Source organism: Bos mutus, chromosome 3 (assembly GCF_027580195.1).
Source record: "Bos mutus isolate GX-2022 chromosome 3, NWIPB_WYAK_1.1, whole genome shotgun sequence".
Taxonomy (NCBI): domain Eukaryota; kingdom Metazoa; phylum Chordata; class Mammalia; order Artiodactyla; family Bovidae; genus Bos; species Bos mutus.
In genome coordinates, this window is record NC_091619.1 from 92,734,229 (window position 1) to 92,752,618 (window position 18,390).

General features: G+C 37.4%; 1 protein-coding gene across 7 annotated transcripts in view; it reads left to right on the plus strand.

Annotated features, from left to right (window-relative positions):
• EPS15 (epidermal growth factor receptor pathway substrate 15) overlaps nucleotides 1-18,390 on the plus strand; it is a 140,292-nt gene that overhangs the window by 62,973 nt on the left and 58,929 nt on the right. For all 7 annotated transcript variants that reach the window (XM_070368074.1, XM_070368080.1, XM_070368075.1 and 4 more), the window contains one exon: nucleotides 4-89. In XM_070368074.1, the coding sequence (XP_070224175.1) occupies nucleotides 4-89 (86 nt within the window). The remainder of the gene's footprint in view (nucleotides 1-3; nucleotides 90-18,390) is intronic.

Here is an 18,390-nt window from a genome sequence, read left to right on the forward strand (position 1 = left end):
TAGAACATCATAGGATCAAGTCCTGTTGCAGATTTCTCTGCTATTAAGGAGCTAGATACCCTTAACAATGAAATAGTTGACCTACAGAGGTATGTAAAGTAAAATTATACCTGACTATATAAATACACACACACTCTTTTCTGTTTCTAATGTAAATCTTGGTAAATACTAGTTTATTTGGTTAAGTACTATAGTTCTTAAAATGGGAATCAGTGTACTTTATTAAATCTAAGGCAACCTTTAATTGCAGGATGTACTATTTTCTTGTGTAGCACTGAATAAAGAAAAAGTCACTTCCAAATAAATAATGGCCTTCCATCAACTATAAGGTACTATTTGATTATGGACAGTGAAATAAGTATATCTTAAAAATTTATTTAAATTTTTTTTTTGGAAGTATGATTTACAATGTTGTGTTAGTTTCAGGTGTATAGCAAAATGATCCTTTTATACATATATATTCCTTTTATATATATACACACACATATATATATACATATATAGGCATATATACATACATACACTTGTTCTTTTTCAAATTCTTCTCCCTTATAAGTTATTATAAAATATTGAGTATAGTTTCCTATGCTATACAGTAGATCCTTGTTGATTTTCTATTTTATTTATAATAGTGTGTATATGTTAATCCCAAACTCCTAACTTTGTTCCTCCCTTTCCCTTGAAGTAATTTTTCCTCCAACTTTAGGCATTTGAACAACACATTCAGTTCAGTTCAGTTCAGTTGCTCATCATGTTCGACTCTTTGTGATCCCATGAATTGCAGCACGCCAGGCCTCCCTGTCCATCACCAACTCCCGGAGTTCACCCAAACTCACGTCCATCGAGTTGGTGATGCCATCCAGCCATCTCATCCTCTGTCGTCCCCTTCTCCTCCTGCCCCCAATCCCTCCCAGCATCAGAGTCTTTTCCAATGAGTCAGCTCTTCTCATGAGGTGGCCAAAGTATTGGAGTTTCAGCTTTAGCATCAGTCCTTCCAAAGAACACTTAGGACTCATCTCCTTTAGGATGGAATAACACATTAGGAAAACATTATTTAATACATTTTATTGAAGGAATTTTATATGCAGACACCATACCAAGAGCTTTTGTAACTGTTGCCTTATTTGGTCCTCACAAAACCTTTGTAACTTGAGATAGATATTAGTGTTCTGTTTTACAGGCACAGAGTTAAGATGCTTAGAGAGGTTATTTTACCAAAAGTCATACAAACCTATAAGCGGTAGAATTAATACCTGATCTCAAGACTACTAGAGTTGGAGTTGAATTTTCTTTCTTATCCACATGTACTGTGTAGAAATGGACTTGAATGCAATTAGATTTGAATCTAAATATAGCAGGTACTCTTGGTTAATCTCCTTGTGCCTAGAAACTTTTATAGTAATGCATATTGTAAAAATGACTTCCTAAAATGTCTTTTTAAAAAGTGAGGGCTTCCCTGGTGGCTCATTGGTAAAGAATCTGCCTGCTAATGTGGGAAACATGGGTTGAATCCATGATCTGGAAAGACCCCACATGCTGCAGAGCAACAAAACCCATGTGCCACAACTTTAGAGCCTGTGCTTTACAGCCTGGGAGCTACAACTACTGAGCCCATGGGCCACGACTACTGAAGCTCCCTTACCCTAGAGCTTGTGCTCGACAGCAAGAGATGCCACCTCAATGAGAAGCCCATGCACTGCAACTAGAGACTGGCTCCTGCTTGCCTCAACTAAAGAAAAGCCTGCGCAACAACAAAAGGTCCATCATAGCCCAAAATAAAAAATAAATGAATAAAATTATAATTTTTAAAAAAGTGAGACCTCTTTTCCTTCTATAGGGCATTGGATTTAAATATCATTTTACTTACACAAACTTTTTTTTTAACCTTCACAACACTTTAAAGCAGATAATGGCTGATACTTTTATTTTGTTGATGATATTGAGACATAAGGGAATTAAATGATGCAGCTGGGCTATATGGAAAGAACTTGGGAAAGATCTTTCCTCATCCATGAGTCTGCATTGAAATTATTGTAGAGAAAGTTATGATTTTTTACAGTTGTAAAAAAAGTATTCAACCCAGGCTGAATAAGTGAGAGTGAATTTATTCACTGAGGCCTCTTAGAGGTAGGGATAGCTTAAAGCATAGCTTTGCACTGGGGCTAAAATGATATAATCAGTTCTCTTGCTCTCTCCATTTCCTGTTTCCACTTTGACTAGGTGGTTCCATCCTCAGGTAGACTTTCCTATTATGTTGTCGGGGGGTTATTGCACATCTGAGTTTCATGTACCTATTATTTCAAATCTAGTGAAGTTACTGTCTTCTGGCAGTTCCTGCAAAAGCCCTAAGAGTCAATCTGATTGGACTGGTGTAGGGTTATACTGAAACAGTCAGTGGCCAGGGATGTACTGTTTGCTCATGTGTCATGAACTGTCTCCTGAAGGGGTGGGGGTAATTTGCCACTGAGACCAAATGGAGGAGGGCATATCCCCACATGAAAATTCTGCTGGAAGGAGGGATGAATTCTGGGAGTGAATGTCTATAGAAGGCAGTATAGTTTCAAATCCACAGTAATGTCAGTGTTTGCCCTTAGTATCATCTACCTCTTTGAACAGAATGTCTTGACATTTTATAAACTTAGTCTGGGTACCTTCTTAAAAAAATGTTCTCTATTTGATAAATAATTGTTTTAATTGATGAAAATATATTTTAAAAACATTGGTTTTTCAAATGCATAGCAAATACTCAGCATAATACTAAATAAAAACAGTATTTTCCCATTCAGTTTTACCTTAAAAATTTTTTTTTTTAATTTTTAAATGGAGAATAATTGCTTTACAATGTTGTGTTGGTTTCTGCCATATGTCAACATGAATCAGCCATAGATATATATATGTTGCCTCCCTCTGGACCTCCCTCCCACCTTCAACCCCATCCCACCCCTCTAGGTTGTCACAGAGCACTGGGAGGAGCTCCCTGTGTCATATAGCAAATTCCCACTGGCTGTCTGTTTTACATTTGGTACTGTATATGTTTCAATACTACTCTCTCAATTTGTCCCACCCTCTTCTTCCCCCACTGTGCCCACAAGTCTGTTCTCTGTGTTTGCATCTCTGTTGTTGCTCTGCAAATAGGTTCGTCAGTACTCTTTCTAGATTTCAGATATATGCAATAATATACAATATTTGTTTTCCTTTTTATGACTTAACTTCACTTTGTATAACAGGCTCTAGGTTCATCCACTTCACTAGAACTGACTTTAAAATATTCCTTTTTATGGCTAATATTCCATTATATATCTTTGTACCACAACTTCTTTATCCATTCCTCTGTCAATGGACATCTAGGTTGCTTCCATGTCTTAGCTATTGTAAATAGTACTGCAGTGAACATTGGGGTATATGTGTCTTTTTGAATTGTGGTTTTCTCAGAGTATATGCCCAGTAGTGGGGTTGCTGGGTCATATGATAGTTTTATTCCTAGTTTTTTGAGAAATCTCCATGCTATTCTCCATAGTGCCTCTAGCAGTTTATATTCCTACCACTGTGCAAGAGGGTTCCCTATTTTCCACATCCTCTCTAGCAGTTATTTTTTGCAAATATTTTGATGATGGCAATTCTAACCAGTGTGAGGTGATACCTCATTGTAGTTTTGATTTGCATTTCTCTAATAAACAATTTTGAATATCTTTTCAAGTGTCTATTAGCCATCTGTATGTCTTCTTTGGAGAAATGTCTGTTTAGATCTTCCTCCCATTTTTTGATTGGGTAGTTTGATTTTCCTATATTGAGCTTCACGAGCTGCTTGTATATTTTGGAGAGTAATCCTTTGTCAGTTGCTTCATTTGCAGTTCTCCCATTCTGAGAGTTGTCTTTTCATCTTGTTAATGGTTTTCTTTGTTGTGCAGAAGCTTTTAAGTTTAATTAGGTCCCACTTGTTTATATTTGTTTTTATTTACATTACTCTAGGAGGTGGGTCACAGAGGATCTTGCTATGATTTATGTCATAGAATCTTTTGCCTATGTTTTCCTCTAAGAGTTTTATAGCTTTTGGTCTTAAATTTAGGTTTTTTATCCATTTTGAGTTTATCTTTGTGTATGGTATTAGGAAGTATTCTAATTTCATTCTTTTACACATAGCTGCCAGTTTTCTTAGCACCACTTACTGAAGAGACTTATGTTCTCCATTGTATATTCTTGCCTCCTTTGTCAAAAATAAGGTGCCCATAGACACATGGGTTTATTTCTGGGCTTTCTATCTTGTTCCATTGGTCTATATTTCTGTTTTTGTGCCAGTACCATACTGTCTTGATGACTGTAGCTTTGCAGTATAGTCTGAAGTCAGGAAAGGTCTATTCCACCAGCTCCTCTTTCTTTCTCAAGATCACTTTGATTTGTTTTGGGGACAGCTCAGACTCTAATCTGGCCCTGCTCCTGTGTGTTCTTGCCTCCAGTGTCCATAGCTGCTAGAGCTAGGCTTTTTTTTTTTTTTTTAAAGGCATTTTCTTTTTTGGGAACACTCATTGTCCTTTTATATATACCATAGACACAGAGTCTATGCAGTTGATCGTGTGGACTTAGTCTGCAGCTTATACAGCTGGTGGAAAGGTTTTTGATCCTCTTCCTTAGCCATTCTGCCCCTTGAGCTCAATTGTGTTTTTATCCTTACCTCTGCATGTGGGTCGTCCATGGGAATTTGCTCCTGAGGCTGCCCTGGAGGACTCAGGTCTGCACCGGTGAGGACTGGGCATGGAGATGTCATGGCTGTTTGATTCACAAGAACCCTGGAAGCTCATGGACACCAGTAACCACAGGCTAAAGAGATACGGCACCGTTAGGGTTTTTTCCTAGCATCTGGCTGCTCTGCCCCAGTGAGGACCGAATGTGGAGGTGGCATGGCTGCTTGGATTACAGGGACTGTAGTGATGCCAGGTGTGCAGTGAAGCCCATTGCCACAGGCATGGAAAATACGGTGCTTTTAGAATCCTTTTCTAACCTCTGGCAGCTGGTGTTCAAAGGCCTGTCTGGCTCGTCCTTCCCTATTGCTCAGTGTGTCTGGCACCCTTAGGACCACCGTCTCAGTGGTCTTTGTCTATTGGTCAGCTGCCGGCGTTTGCGTGTGGAGAGAGAGGCTACAGTGATGGGCTCCATCCCTTCTCTGTGACTCAGCAGTAGCACCCTGCCTCCATGGCTTCCTGGCTTTCTTCCAAAGACATTCCCTGCCATGCTCTCCTCCTCCTCATCTCCTCGGACCATCTCCCTGTGGTCAACAGCAGTGCTTGTCCTGGAATTGCTCGCCAGTCTCTATTCTCCATCTGCCAGTCACTATGCATTCTGGTCTCCTTGCATCCCCATCCGGGGTATGTAGGGCCATGGCATGGATTGTCTGTGTCATTCTCACTCCACTGAGACTGTTACAGATCACCTTCCCTCTCCAACAGCCTCAAATGCTTCCCTTCTGTCCCAACCAGTTGCTCTGATGTGGGGATCTCAACCCTGGTTCAGCTCCCCAATCCCCCAGGTGCAGATTGGTTCTGTTCACTGTCTTCCTCTGTTTCCCTTCCTTCCTTCATTCTACCAAGTTTTGCGTGGGGATCTGTGTATTCCTTTCCGATGGTCAGGGACTCCTTCTAGCTCTCAGCTGATTGCTCTACAAGATCTGCATCTGAAGATGTATTCCTGATGCATCCATGGACAGAGATATACTCTACTTCCACCTACTCCTCTGGCATCTTGTCTCCCTTGGGCACCTTTTTTAAATGTGAGTGATTAGTTTTGACATATCTGCCTTCTACTGAATTCTACCAGATTCTCATTTCCAGCTCAAAAAAGTAAGCCTTTGCCTATTACATAAAGCTTCTACTGTTGGAATCCTAGAAAGTAAAACACAAATAAAAACAAACCCTTGGAGATTACATAATCCAATTTCTTTCTTACTCTTCGGGAAAAAAAATCAGTCATACATCAGGTCAGCAACAGTGCTGGCTGGCACCCAAACCTGGTTGTATAAGTTCTAGTTCTACATTTTTTCTCTTATATGGTACAGCTTTTCATTAAGATTTAGAACATTTTTACTTTGGTTTGCAAAAATAAACATTGGATTAGTCTCTTAATGGTGTATAGACTGCATTTTCATATTATCTATAAATGTCCCATTAGCATTTTTGCTTGTGTTATGAGAAATGTGCATTGAGTAGTAGCTAGATTTGAAAATACTTGTCATTTATGCCTCTCAAGCCTGTGAAAATAGACACATACCCCAATATTCTAGGGCTTGCTCGATTTCAACAGTAGTTATTTTACATATGGAATGTCTTTGTAGTGAGTTTTAATAGGTAAAGCATTGTACATTAAATGTTCTTGCTAGTACAAATATTTGTAATATTAATTACATTTTGATAAATTGAGCCTTCACTACTTCTGGTTACTATAATGTTAAGTTGTACTGTCCGTCTTGTATGGGTGAATTACAAGCTAATAACAAAAAAGGACATATGTAACATTTTACGATTGTCTTATTAAGAAAATCATAGAGCCTCAAAACCATATTAAGTTTTAAATTATAGTCACATTTTATAAATCTGAAATACATTTATACTTGATTTGACACTTGTGAAAATATTTTCCCTAGGCTTTTACTTTAGGTGAGAACTACAGTGTAGGCAAAGTCCCATCATTTGTCAACTCCAGTAATGTCATAATAAGAGTTATTTACCTGTGCTAAAATTATGGTTGTTAAAATTCAGTTTGGTAAATGGTATTAGGTCACTTCCACCAAGCCTTTGAGATACTACATTATAAAGCTTGGCTTTTGTTATTGTAACAATTTTTTCTATAGTCTTTGAATGAAATCTTTTATTAATATGTCAGACTGTGATGTGTATAACTACTAAACAGAAAAAAAAAAATTTAAACAGATTTTTTTATGGCTTTTACTAAATTGTTATGTGACAAAAGATTTGCTCCTTCTTATTTATTTGGTTTTTAGATGAAGATACTTAATTTTAGTCCAGGGACCAAATCTGCAAATAAACACCATACATAATATGAAATTGTAATGAGTGTGTAATGAGTATGGTGCTTTAAAAGATTTTTTTCCCCTCAGTGGTGGTTATAATACATAGTCATTAAAATTTGGAAAATACAGAAAAGCATAATGAAGAAAGAAATATGTTTCTTAGAATAATACTTTATTTTGAGCATTGAAAATCAGTGGAGATGTAAAAAACTATTAATATATATAACCTCAAGAGTTGGTTAGGTAAAGAATGTTCTTTGATATCAGTCAGAAAATGAGATGTTGTTTTCTTCTATAGTTCACCAAATTGTTTCTAGTTGAAAATATAGGACATAGGTAGCTTGAAGCAGGATGACTTTTTGTCAGCTGTTTCTTTAAATTTTTTATACAATTCCTTCAGCATTTGCTGTATTGGAATTTAATTATATCAATCAGCTTAAATTAGTATAATATTTTTAACTTACAGGAAAGCAATTATTACAGTAATCTAATAACTGGATCTCTCACCTGAACTGAACACCTGTGTTTTTCATTACCAGCTAGTATTTTCATCTGAGTGTTCAGTAGGACGTGACTTCATAATCTTGCCCTGACCACTATCCTAGTCTCTTTTATTTCCCTTTCTCAGTGACATCACCACTTCCTGTAACTCAAGCTAGAAACCTGAGATTTATCTTCTCACTTTTCTTCTTTTATTTTTGAAATGTTTCTTGAAACCTTTCCTACCTTCTCTTGTGTTTTGCATGATCAACTCTTCCTCATCCTTCAGATCTTACCTTAGATAACATTTCCTCTGGAAGGGAAAGTCATCTCTTGACTACTTTACCTCTCATCCCTTATACCTACCAAATCTTATTTAAGAGCTTATCTTACACAATTTTTAAATTTATACTTGTCATAGCATTTACCATGCTTCATTATAATTGTCTGTTTTATTTGAATACCTCACTATGTTGTAGCCACGTGTTCTGGGAAACAAACTCACTCAGAAGGACAGTGCAGATAGTGGAGTGCAGTTTATTACACCGGTGGGCCCAAGGCAGAGTCTCCTCTTAGCCAAGGACCCCGACCAGCATTTGTGAAAATCTTTTATACCCCATGTGTGTGTGTCTGAACCCACCACTCCAAATTCCTTGAGACTTACATAAACCAAGGAAAATACCGTCCCAATACCCCATCATTCACGTGCTATGTGTTCATGTGCTCAAACAGTCAAACAACTAGCCAATAATCAGTAAGCCCGAGGTTACACTCCAACAGATACAGAAAAATTTATGGCCTGTCTGGAGGAAGGGGTGATTAGTGTATGTTTTCCCTTAGGCGATGAGTAACCTAGATATGATCTTCAAGGTTCCCTTGTCTGGGGGGGCGGAGCGCGGGGCGGGGGGGGGGGTGTCTTATCCTTCTGTTGTTGTTTTCACAGGCGCTAAACACAGAGTTCAGAGTCCATTGGAAAGGTGGCTGAGCATGATCGGCATGAACAGGCCTAAGATGGAGTTCAGGCCCTATGAATTCCTTCTTCAACTAGAGTATGCACTTCTTAATCGTAGGGACTGTTTGCTTGTTCACTGTTAATCCCTATTGCTTAGCTTATATGACTGTTTGAGCTGGAAGTGGATGCTTAGTTGTGTTCAACTCTTTGCAACCCCATGGACTGTAGTCTTCTAGTCTCCTCTGACCTTGAGATTTCCAGACAAAGAGTACTGGAATGGGTTGCTATTTCCTTCTCCAGGGGATCTTCCCAACCTAGGGATCAAACCCCATTTCCAGCACTTTACTGCTGAGCCACCGGGTATGTAATAGATACCATGTATATATATAAAATAGACACCATATATATATATATATGTATGTGTGTGTATTAGTTGTTCAGTCATGTTTGAGTTTGTAACCCCATGGATTGTAGCCTTTCAGGTTCCTCCATCCATAAGATTTCCAGATGAGAATACTAGAGTGGATTGCCATTCCCTTTTCCAGGGAATCTTCCTGACCCAGGGATCAAACCTGTGTTTCTTACATTGCAGGCAGACTCTACCATCTGAGCCACCAAGAAAGCCCATATATATATGTGTGTGTGTGTGTGTGTGTGTGTATATGTGTATATATATATATGAAATAGATAAAATAGATACTATATACATATATATGTAGAGAGAGACATAGCTTATATGATAAGTATATGGAGAAAATAATTTGTTCAGTATTATTAAAATCAGTCCTGTCCTTTCTGCTTTTTCTGTCTTAGAATTAGCCTTTACCTCTTATCTGGATCACTGCTATAACCTCCTAATAAACTGTGTGCTTTGAGTCTCTCCTTCATTCATTGAGACTATCCTTCTTCCAACTTATATAGAAAATACAACTGGGATCCCTTAGTGACTCCACATCCCCAGCGTGATCCATCTCACTTTTCTGAGTATGGCATAAAGTCTCTTCCTTTGTGGTGTTCTTTTGACATCCTGACCATTCTTTTGTCTTCGCTATTTCCGCAGTAAACCTCCTAGAACAGATACTGTGCGTTTGCTCTTGGCCCCTCTCTCAGTGGTCAGCATAATGCTTTAATCTGCCATTTTAGTTTCATTCCTCTTCTCCAGCCATATGGTGGGTGGGCTTATTACCTCTCAGTTCAGCATGCCACCAGATTTTATTCTTCTGTGTCTGTGATCCTACTGTTTCCCTTTGTCTAAGCACACCTTTACCTTGTAAACCTTATTCCTGCTTTAAGGCCCAGCTTAAATATCATCTCCTTTGTCAAACCCTTCCTGAAACCTTGATTGCTAATTCTTTGCTGTCTACTTAGGGAGTCTTTATTCTTTTAAGGATAGTATTCACCACATTTTAATGTGATTTTTTTTTTTTAATATATCCTTTTTTTTTTTTTTTTTTGAACTGCTTCAGGGTAGGATCTGTGTCTTATTCATTTGGTTATGTCTAGAAATTAATGCACACAGTGCCTGATACTGCAAAATTTCAGTACAGGTTGAATAAATCAAAGAATATTATAAATATTAAAGTAATTCCCAGACTTAATTCCTGAAAAGCTTATGGCAGACTAGAAACTATCCTTAAAGATGAAATAAAGCAAAGGATCTTCTGAATAATAGTTTATTTTGAAGACTATAGAAGATTTTATAGACAAAAGGGGTTTTAATTCTCACAGGAACATTAAGGTTGATAGACTGTTTTTTTCCCTATTTGCCAAACTGTTGTGTCAGGGATTTCTTTTGAGAATCTGAAAAAGGCTATTAGACTCTACCTCCAGGAAAAAAAAGAACATATTTATGCATGTACACCGTCTTGCATTTGTTTCAGGAGTTCCTAGACCCTTAAAACTATCCATGAACCAATTTTTAAGAACCCTTTCTCTGAAAGTAAAGTGACTTAAATATAGAAGTTCTTGGCAATGAAAGGTGAAACACACCAAGAAATTGTTTCAGTCACTTAGTGTGGTGGTGGTGGATTATGCTGAGGCCGGAGTTAATATTTATTTGTCTTCTCCCAGCTTCTACTTCCTTCCTGTCTCTGTCTTTTTAGCAAGAACATCAGGAAGTAAAAGCTACATCCTGTCAGGCCAGTTTGTTATCCTGATCTTGGGCCAGTAAACAGGATAGATGATTACAATAGTAGTTATTAAGCATTGTGCTATGCCTGCTTTATATAAGTTCTCCTATTTAATTCTTGCAACATCACTGAAGGGTGAGCAGTCTTATCCTGATTTTTCAGATGAGGAATGTATAACTTTTCTAAGAAGTTTTTCTTGATATCCACTTTAGGTCAGAGAACACTTAATATCCTTCTCTCAGAACACTTACGATACAGAATTATATGTCTTTCCCCAGTAGTCTCTGAGCTCTGTGTGACAGTACCAACTGTCTCTTATAATTTCTAATTAGTCAATGTAGTATATATTTCAGAACATGGGTGTTCTAACCAGATTGCCTGGTTTGATTCCTGACATGACTTAGATAAGTTACTTACTTATCTGTGCCTCAGTTTTTTCATCTGTAAAATGAAAATATGAATAATACCATGTGAAATGCCTAGTACAGTTCCTGGAACATGGTAAGTTCTCGATGCTTGTTAGTCATCATTGTCATCATCATACCCAAAACCTAGCTCGGTGCTTAGAGCACAACATTCACTGAAAGGTGCTAAGCAGACGTTGGTTGGAGTGATGGAATGAGCAGTTGCTTCCCTAGTTGGAGACAAATGTGTAGCTGGGCAGCCAGAATCTGTGTCCCTAAATATATAGATCTCTACCTCAATCATACATAGAGCTGATTTTTAAAAAGTATTTTGGGCACTATTAGCATGTGGCTTGAATTAAAAAAAAAAAAATTATGTTTTTGGTTTAGTTCAGTTTAAATACTGTGAGAAAACATTAGCTCTGGAGAGAGCATTGCTTATACTACTGAATCTGAAATTCTTTTGCTTATAAAATCCTATCTGCTCTGTTTCTGGCCCTGTGGTGCTGACACTAGAAGGTCTCAGTTGTGACTACCTCAACAGTCCATTAGTGATTGAGTCATTGAAGCTCTAAGTTGTAGCGTTTGTTTGTTTGGTAATGAGAGGCACCTTAATTTGTATTCACATGAAGTACATGGCTCATCATTTAAAACCTCTGCTTAGGGAAACTCTTTTTTGAAACCCTTCTTGCTCAAGTCTGAGTCTGTGTTAATACAGCAGCCATGAGCTACATGTGGCTATTGAGCCCTTGAAATATAGCTAATCCAAATTAAGATGTGCTATTAGTATACAATATACTGGATTTCAAAAGAAGAATGTGAATTTTTTTATATCTTAGATTAAATAAAACATTAAAATAAATTTCACTTGTTTCTTTTTACTTTTTAATATATAGCTATTAGATCATTTAAAATTGCATGTGTGGCCTATTTCTCTTGGACATCTCTGCTCTGAATCTATTGTTTCCTATAGAAATGGCATTTTATTTGCTTGCATTATTTTGTGAAACTGATAGCTTATTAAGAGGCACTTACATCTTTTAAGAGCAGTACATTTTATAGAATGTGTTTCAGTTTGTTTTGGGGAAACAAAAATGTCTACCAAGAAATTTCAGATCCTGAAGGATTTAGGAGTCAGCCTCTACCAACATATTTAAGTTCTAACTACCATCACTCTGGATGCTTGATTTAGTTCTGTTCAGTTACTCAGTCGTGTCTGACTCTTTCCGACCCCATGGACTGCAGCACGTCAGGCTTCCCTGTTCATCACCAACTCGTGAAGCTTTCTCAAACTCATGTCCATTGAGTTGGTGAAGCCATCCAACCAACTCATCCTCTGTTGTCCCCTTCTCCTCCTGCCTTCAGTCTTTCCCAGCATCAGGGTCTTTTCCACTGATTCAGTTCTTTGCATCAGGTGGCCAAAGTATTGGAGTTTCAGCATCAGTCCTTCCAGTGAACATTCAGGACTGATTTCCTTTAGGATGGACTGGTTGGATCTCCTTGCAGTCCAAGGGACTCTCAAGAGTCTTCTCCAACACCATAGTTCAAAAGCATCAATTCTTTGGCACTCAGCCTTCCTTATGGTCAAAGTCTCACATCCATACCTGACTACTGGAAAAACTGTAGCTTTGACTAGATGGACCTTTGTCGGCAAAGTAATGTCTCTGCTTTTTAATATGCTGTCTAGGTTTGTCATAGCTTTTCTTCCAAGGAGCAGGCGTCTTTTAATTTCATGGCTTCAGTCACCATCTGCAATGATTTTGGAACCCAAGAAAATAAAGTCTGTCACTGTTTCCATTGTTTCCCTATCTGTTTGCCCATGAAGTGATTAGATGCTTGATGAGAACTTTCCAAAAAGCCAGTAAATTTTATACTTTTTTGCTAGTAAATTGGACTGATGATGATGATGATAGCTGGCATTTACTGAGCACTTATTGTGTGCTAGGCGTTGTGCTGAAGTATTTCTAGGTGGAATATAAATTAATAATCTCATCAACTTTTTTATACATTGTTCTCTTTAAGAAAATTAAGTCCTAGTCTTACATTTCTTTTCTTTGAGTTTTTTCATCTCATTTTATCCTGCTAGGCAAGTAGAATAAATTAATTATTTGGACTTTGCAAAATAAACTTTCATTTCTCCTTAAAAAAAAAATCCATCGTTTAGTTTTGGAATCTTTCACTGACAGGGCAGTGGTCACATGAGCCACACTCCAAAGTTTCTGTTTTTTCTTGACTCCGTTTGGCCTTTCCTTTCAACAATCTTTGTCAATGAATACATTTGGACTTACTTTTCAAAACTAAAACTCATTTTAAAAAGCCAGCCTCTTAAAACTAAGTTTTGTTTTTTTTTCTCATAGGATCAAATGCACTTGAGCTTTTATAGCAATTATCTTAACAGTTCTATCATTAACATCTATGTTTGTTTTCCCAAGAAACTATAAGTAGGGGGCCAAGTTTAATCTTGTTTGGTATATAGTAGATACTCGGTGGGCTTCCCTGGTAGCTCAGCTGGTCAAGAATCCACCTGCAATGCAGGAGATCCCGGTTTGACTCCTGGGTCAGGAAGATCCCCTGGAGAAGGGATAGGCTATCTACTCCAGTATTCATGGGCTTCTCTGGTGGCACAGACAGTAAAGGATCTGTCGGCAGTGCGGGAGACCTGGGTTCAATCCCTGGGTTGGGAAGATCCCCTGAAAGAGGGCATGGCAAACCCATCCCAGTATTCTTGCCTGGAGAATCCTCATGGACAGAGGAGCCTGCAAGACTACAATCCATGGGGTTGCAAAGAGTTGGAGACGACTGAGCGACTAAGCACAATACAGCACAGATACTCAATAGCTGTTTGTTAAAAGAATAAAATAATACATAGTTGTATAGTGATTATATGTTTAAGGCAAAGAGAAATTAAAAACTTAAGGTACAAATCAATGTTTTTACTCTCAAACTTTAAGTTTTTTTTCAACTAAATATGAATTCTTAGAGTCTAACTTTCAGAGTGGTTTGAATTACAAGCCAAGACTTTCTTATCTTCTGTCTGCAGTTGTTACTCTAATCCGGCTCAAGACTTCTGACAGTTCCCAAGATAAGCAGAGTCAGAGTGTGCTGTTGCCTTTCTAGCAACTGTCATCAGCTTTCTCAATAATAAGAGCCTCTGCTTCCTCTCTTCCTCTATAAAGCAGAAACCAGCAGAGAAAGAAGAGCTATGTTGTTAAATAATGCCATTCAGGAGTTCAGAAAAGCACAACTCAGATCTTTGGGGACTTGCATTGCCTGCCTATATTAAAAATCTGTGTGTCTTTACCTAGTACTGAAGTTATTTTATAATCATAACCTGATCTACCATTCCAGCTTTATTTACCACACATTAACCCTCCATCTTAGATAAATTAATGTGCTATCTAGAGTTTTCTCATCCCTGTGCTTTCCTTTTTATTAACTTTTTTTATTGTGGTAAAATATGCATAGCAAAAAGTTAACAGTTTTAAAACCATTTTTAGGCATACAGACCAGTGGCATAGATGTATTTGCACTGTTATGCAGCTGTCACCACTGTGGTATATTTATCATATGGTATTTCAACAGGAATTATGCCAGCCTGGGAGTCTCTAATACTTTATCATCCAAACTGAATGGTTTAATTGGACTTGATACCAACTTAATTTCAATTGAATACAAAATCCTGCTTTATAAACTCTAATTCATGTTGTTTCTATTAATTCCAAATAAAGGCATCTTAGATAAAGTTTGTAACTACCTTGGCTTTGATCAGGGACCTATCTTGAGATAATCCCTGTTTTTATGAGGTGGGAAGCTATGACTGGTTGAGCTTTGGTCAGAAGCTAATCACTGGCCCATTATTATTCAGAGAGGTTAAAAAGATGAAAAAGATGGTATCTTCTATTGGAACTATCTGGGTAGAAAGATAATAGGGAGAGAGGAGCAGTCTCCTAAGATTGCTGAGTCCTAGAAGAAGGGAGGGTCAACTAGAACAAGTAGCTGTTACTTCAGTGATTTAACAAAGATGACTGTAATGGAGCCAGTATTTGAATTTCGGACTATTTTACTCCAAGTCTTTTGCTGTGAAAACCATATAATGAATTTCTAAATGTAGACAGTAGTTATTTTGAATATTTAGATAACATCAGTGTTTTATAAACTTTCGGATATCCCATAATTCTGTTTAACAAATTTAAAAATTACTCCATCTTTATTATTTAAAATTCTAAGTAATATTAATATTACAGGTAAAACAAATCATAGCATAGGCTCAGTGCCTACTTTTTTCTTAATTACATGCTATCTTGTGCACTTCACTGTGTAAATCTTAAGATGGTAGAGATATATCAGCATCTGCAGAGTGAAAAATAATACTGAAGCTCTGAATAGTTGTATGACCTAATCAGAGGCAGAAAAACCATTTCATGGCAGAACCAGATTAGAATCCAAGCCTCTAGTCCTTGGAGGGATGTTTGACTACTTGATCATAAGTTTAGGCAGTTATAAACTTCAGGTTCTGAAAGCTTAGCTTGTATTTTGCTTTTCTTGCTGGTTCAGATTCCAGGTTCCATGGAATCAAAACAGTCAATCTTGGAAACACTAGGAAGCTCTTTTTCTGGCCTTTCTTTACAGTTTTGATATTTGTGGATTCTTCAAGATGTGCTATAATCTTGGGAGTAAATAGGGCCAGAGAGATAGTCTAAAATGGAGAGTATTTAGGATTGTTTCCCTTTTCCAGAAATTGCTAAGATGAAGGCAGTAGCTTTTCCTGACGTCTAAGATAAGCGACAAAATGCTCACACACCTGTCTTTGAGATATGTATGTCTTATCCACATGTATTGATGTACTCCTTAGGAAACTGCGTCTCAACATCTCTTTATTGTGGCACAGAGTCTTGAAAATAATTAAAATTTTAGATTACTAGTGTTAAACAGAATGCTTGGAAGTTCTTGTATTGGCTATGTATTCATCACCTTTAGAAAAATATACCTGTTGTTTGAAAGTGAAGAGAATGTAAGGAATATGGCCTGGCATTGTTAGTGTACCTAAAGTGTGTTTTGGGGAAGGCAATGGCAACCCACTCCAGTACTCTTGCTTGGAAAATCCCATGGACAGAGGAGCCTGGTAGGCTGCAGTCCATGGGGTCGCTGAGGGTTGGACACGACTGAGCTACTTCACTTTCACTTTTCACTTTCATGCATTGGAGAAGGAAATGGCAACCCACTCCAGTGTTCTTGCCTGGAGAATCCCAGGGACGGGGGAGCCTGGTGGGCTGCCGTCTATGGCGTTGCACAGAGTTGGACATGACTGAAGTGACTCAGCATATCAGCATAAAGTGTGTTTACATATTTTTAGTTGCCTGAAATGAGAAAGATAGTTACAGAGGTTAAAAGCTTATGGAATACCACAGAATAACAATTTGGTATCTCTGAAATTATCATCTAAATTAATGAGAAAATTATTCGATTTTCAGTCTGGTTTTAGGACAGATTTTCATTCATTAATTTTTAAAAAATTTTAGTTTTAATTGAAGGATAATTACTTTATAATATTGTGTTGGTTTCTACCAAACATCAACATGAATCAGTCATAGGTTTGGTATAGAAAGTACTGTAACTGGTCATTTTATTATTTTTAAAGTTTTCTGTTCAGTAATTATATGACTTGATTTTGATAATAAAAGGAGTTATTATGAGACCAGAATTTGACTAGATAAATATGGACTGAAAGTTAAATTTAATTGATCTCAGATTAAAGAGAAATTAATCCCTAAAGATTCCTATATTTTTATTTAGTTGGGAATGGTCTTCACGGTGTTTGATATCACCACCACTCCCCACCCCTCCCACACCCGAAATCATGAGTTTGTACTTTATATTCTTCCTCCATTTTACCCAAACATCAACTTTGTTTGCTGGTTAGAGCTGAGAGTGCTTTGTAATCTGTTTTCCTTTTTCACTGAGTGAGCTTCCTTCTTTTGCTCTCCTATTCTTGTGTATTAGCTGTGTTAAAGCAGTTCACTGCCTTCTTGCACCCTGTTTTCCTTCATGTACACTTGATCTGAGCAGACATGGTCAGTATCAGCAATTAACAACAGAGCAAGAAAGGATTGAATACAAACATGCACATTAGTGTGTGCACGTTTGGTCTGTGGTACTATGTTGCATGTTCTGTTTTTGTTATTATCTAGTGTCAGAAACAAGGAACTGAGTTGATACTGACCTTGTGTGGAATGCATTTTTGACATGCTGTAGCAGGATTGGAAACACTGCTCATATACGGTGGAAAGAAAAAATTTCTACGATTGAACTTGCAGAATTTGTGGAGTATATTTAGATTTTTCTGCCTGTGGTGTTTTTTTTTTTTTCTATTTTGCCTAATTTTTTAAGGATTGGAAGTGAGGGATGACCTTTGCTTAATAAGTAGTTTGAGGTATGGAAGTAATGGGCTGCCACAGTGATTCGTATGTAAGAGAATGTTTAAAACCTCCACTACATCTTGACTCATATTTTGACCCATCTGACATCAGTGAGCTCCTTGGTCATCTTTAGTATTTAAAAGCAACATTACACAAATAGCTTTATTATTGTACTTTTTTCTCCTCCTACAAATCTTAAGAGCATTGCACCTATGTATCCAAAACAGTTGAGTTTTATCTACATTGGTGAGAAATTTAAAAGTGGCATGTAGTTGTCCCTTAAGTATCTCCTGTGATAGCATTTTTTCACTTTATTTTATGCCTCAGCTTAATGGCGCCTGAACTTCTGTTTGGGTTATGTCTTAAGATGAAACTGAAATACAGTCATGAAGCTCTAAGAAAAAACTCTGCAGTACTAATCTGAAGGACTTCTTGAATGGCATCCTCCCTTCTTCTTGTTGGCCCTCATTACCTTCCCCTCACCCCAAAAGTGTATTCTTGCAGAATTCTGTGGCTTTTTCATCTCATTTTGTGGAAAAAGAAAGTGAAGGGAGCAGTGGGGAGGGGAGAGATTTCAGTACAACCAGGTATTTAAATTTTTTACTTCAAAAAAAAAATCTCTGTTCTGTAATTCCAAATCTAAGATTGCTTAAGAGTCCCTTATTAGGAATCCAGTTTTGATGGAAGCATGTAAGAATTTAGAAAGTGATATTTCAATGTAAATGTGGATCCTAACATGTATGACCTGAAGAGTAGAAAGAGATAAATGCTAATGTGATTCTTTTTTTCACTCAGGGCACATTATCTTATATATTTGATCAATTGGTATTGAAAGGTGGTCCTAAAATAGCTTTTGAACAGATGTAGTATTGAATAGATCAGATGACCTGTGTATTGGCAGTCTTTTCTATTTTCTTTGTTGTTTCATTCTAAAATTGGTGCACACAAGGGATTTAAGAGGAAATTAGCATTTCAGTAATGTCCTTTTCCT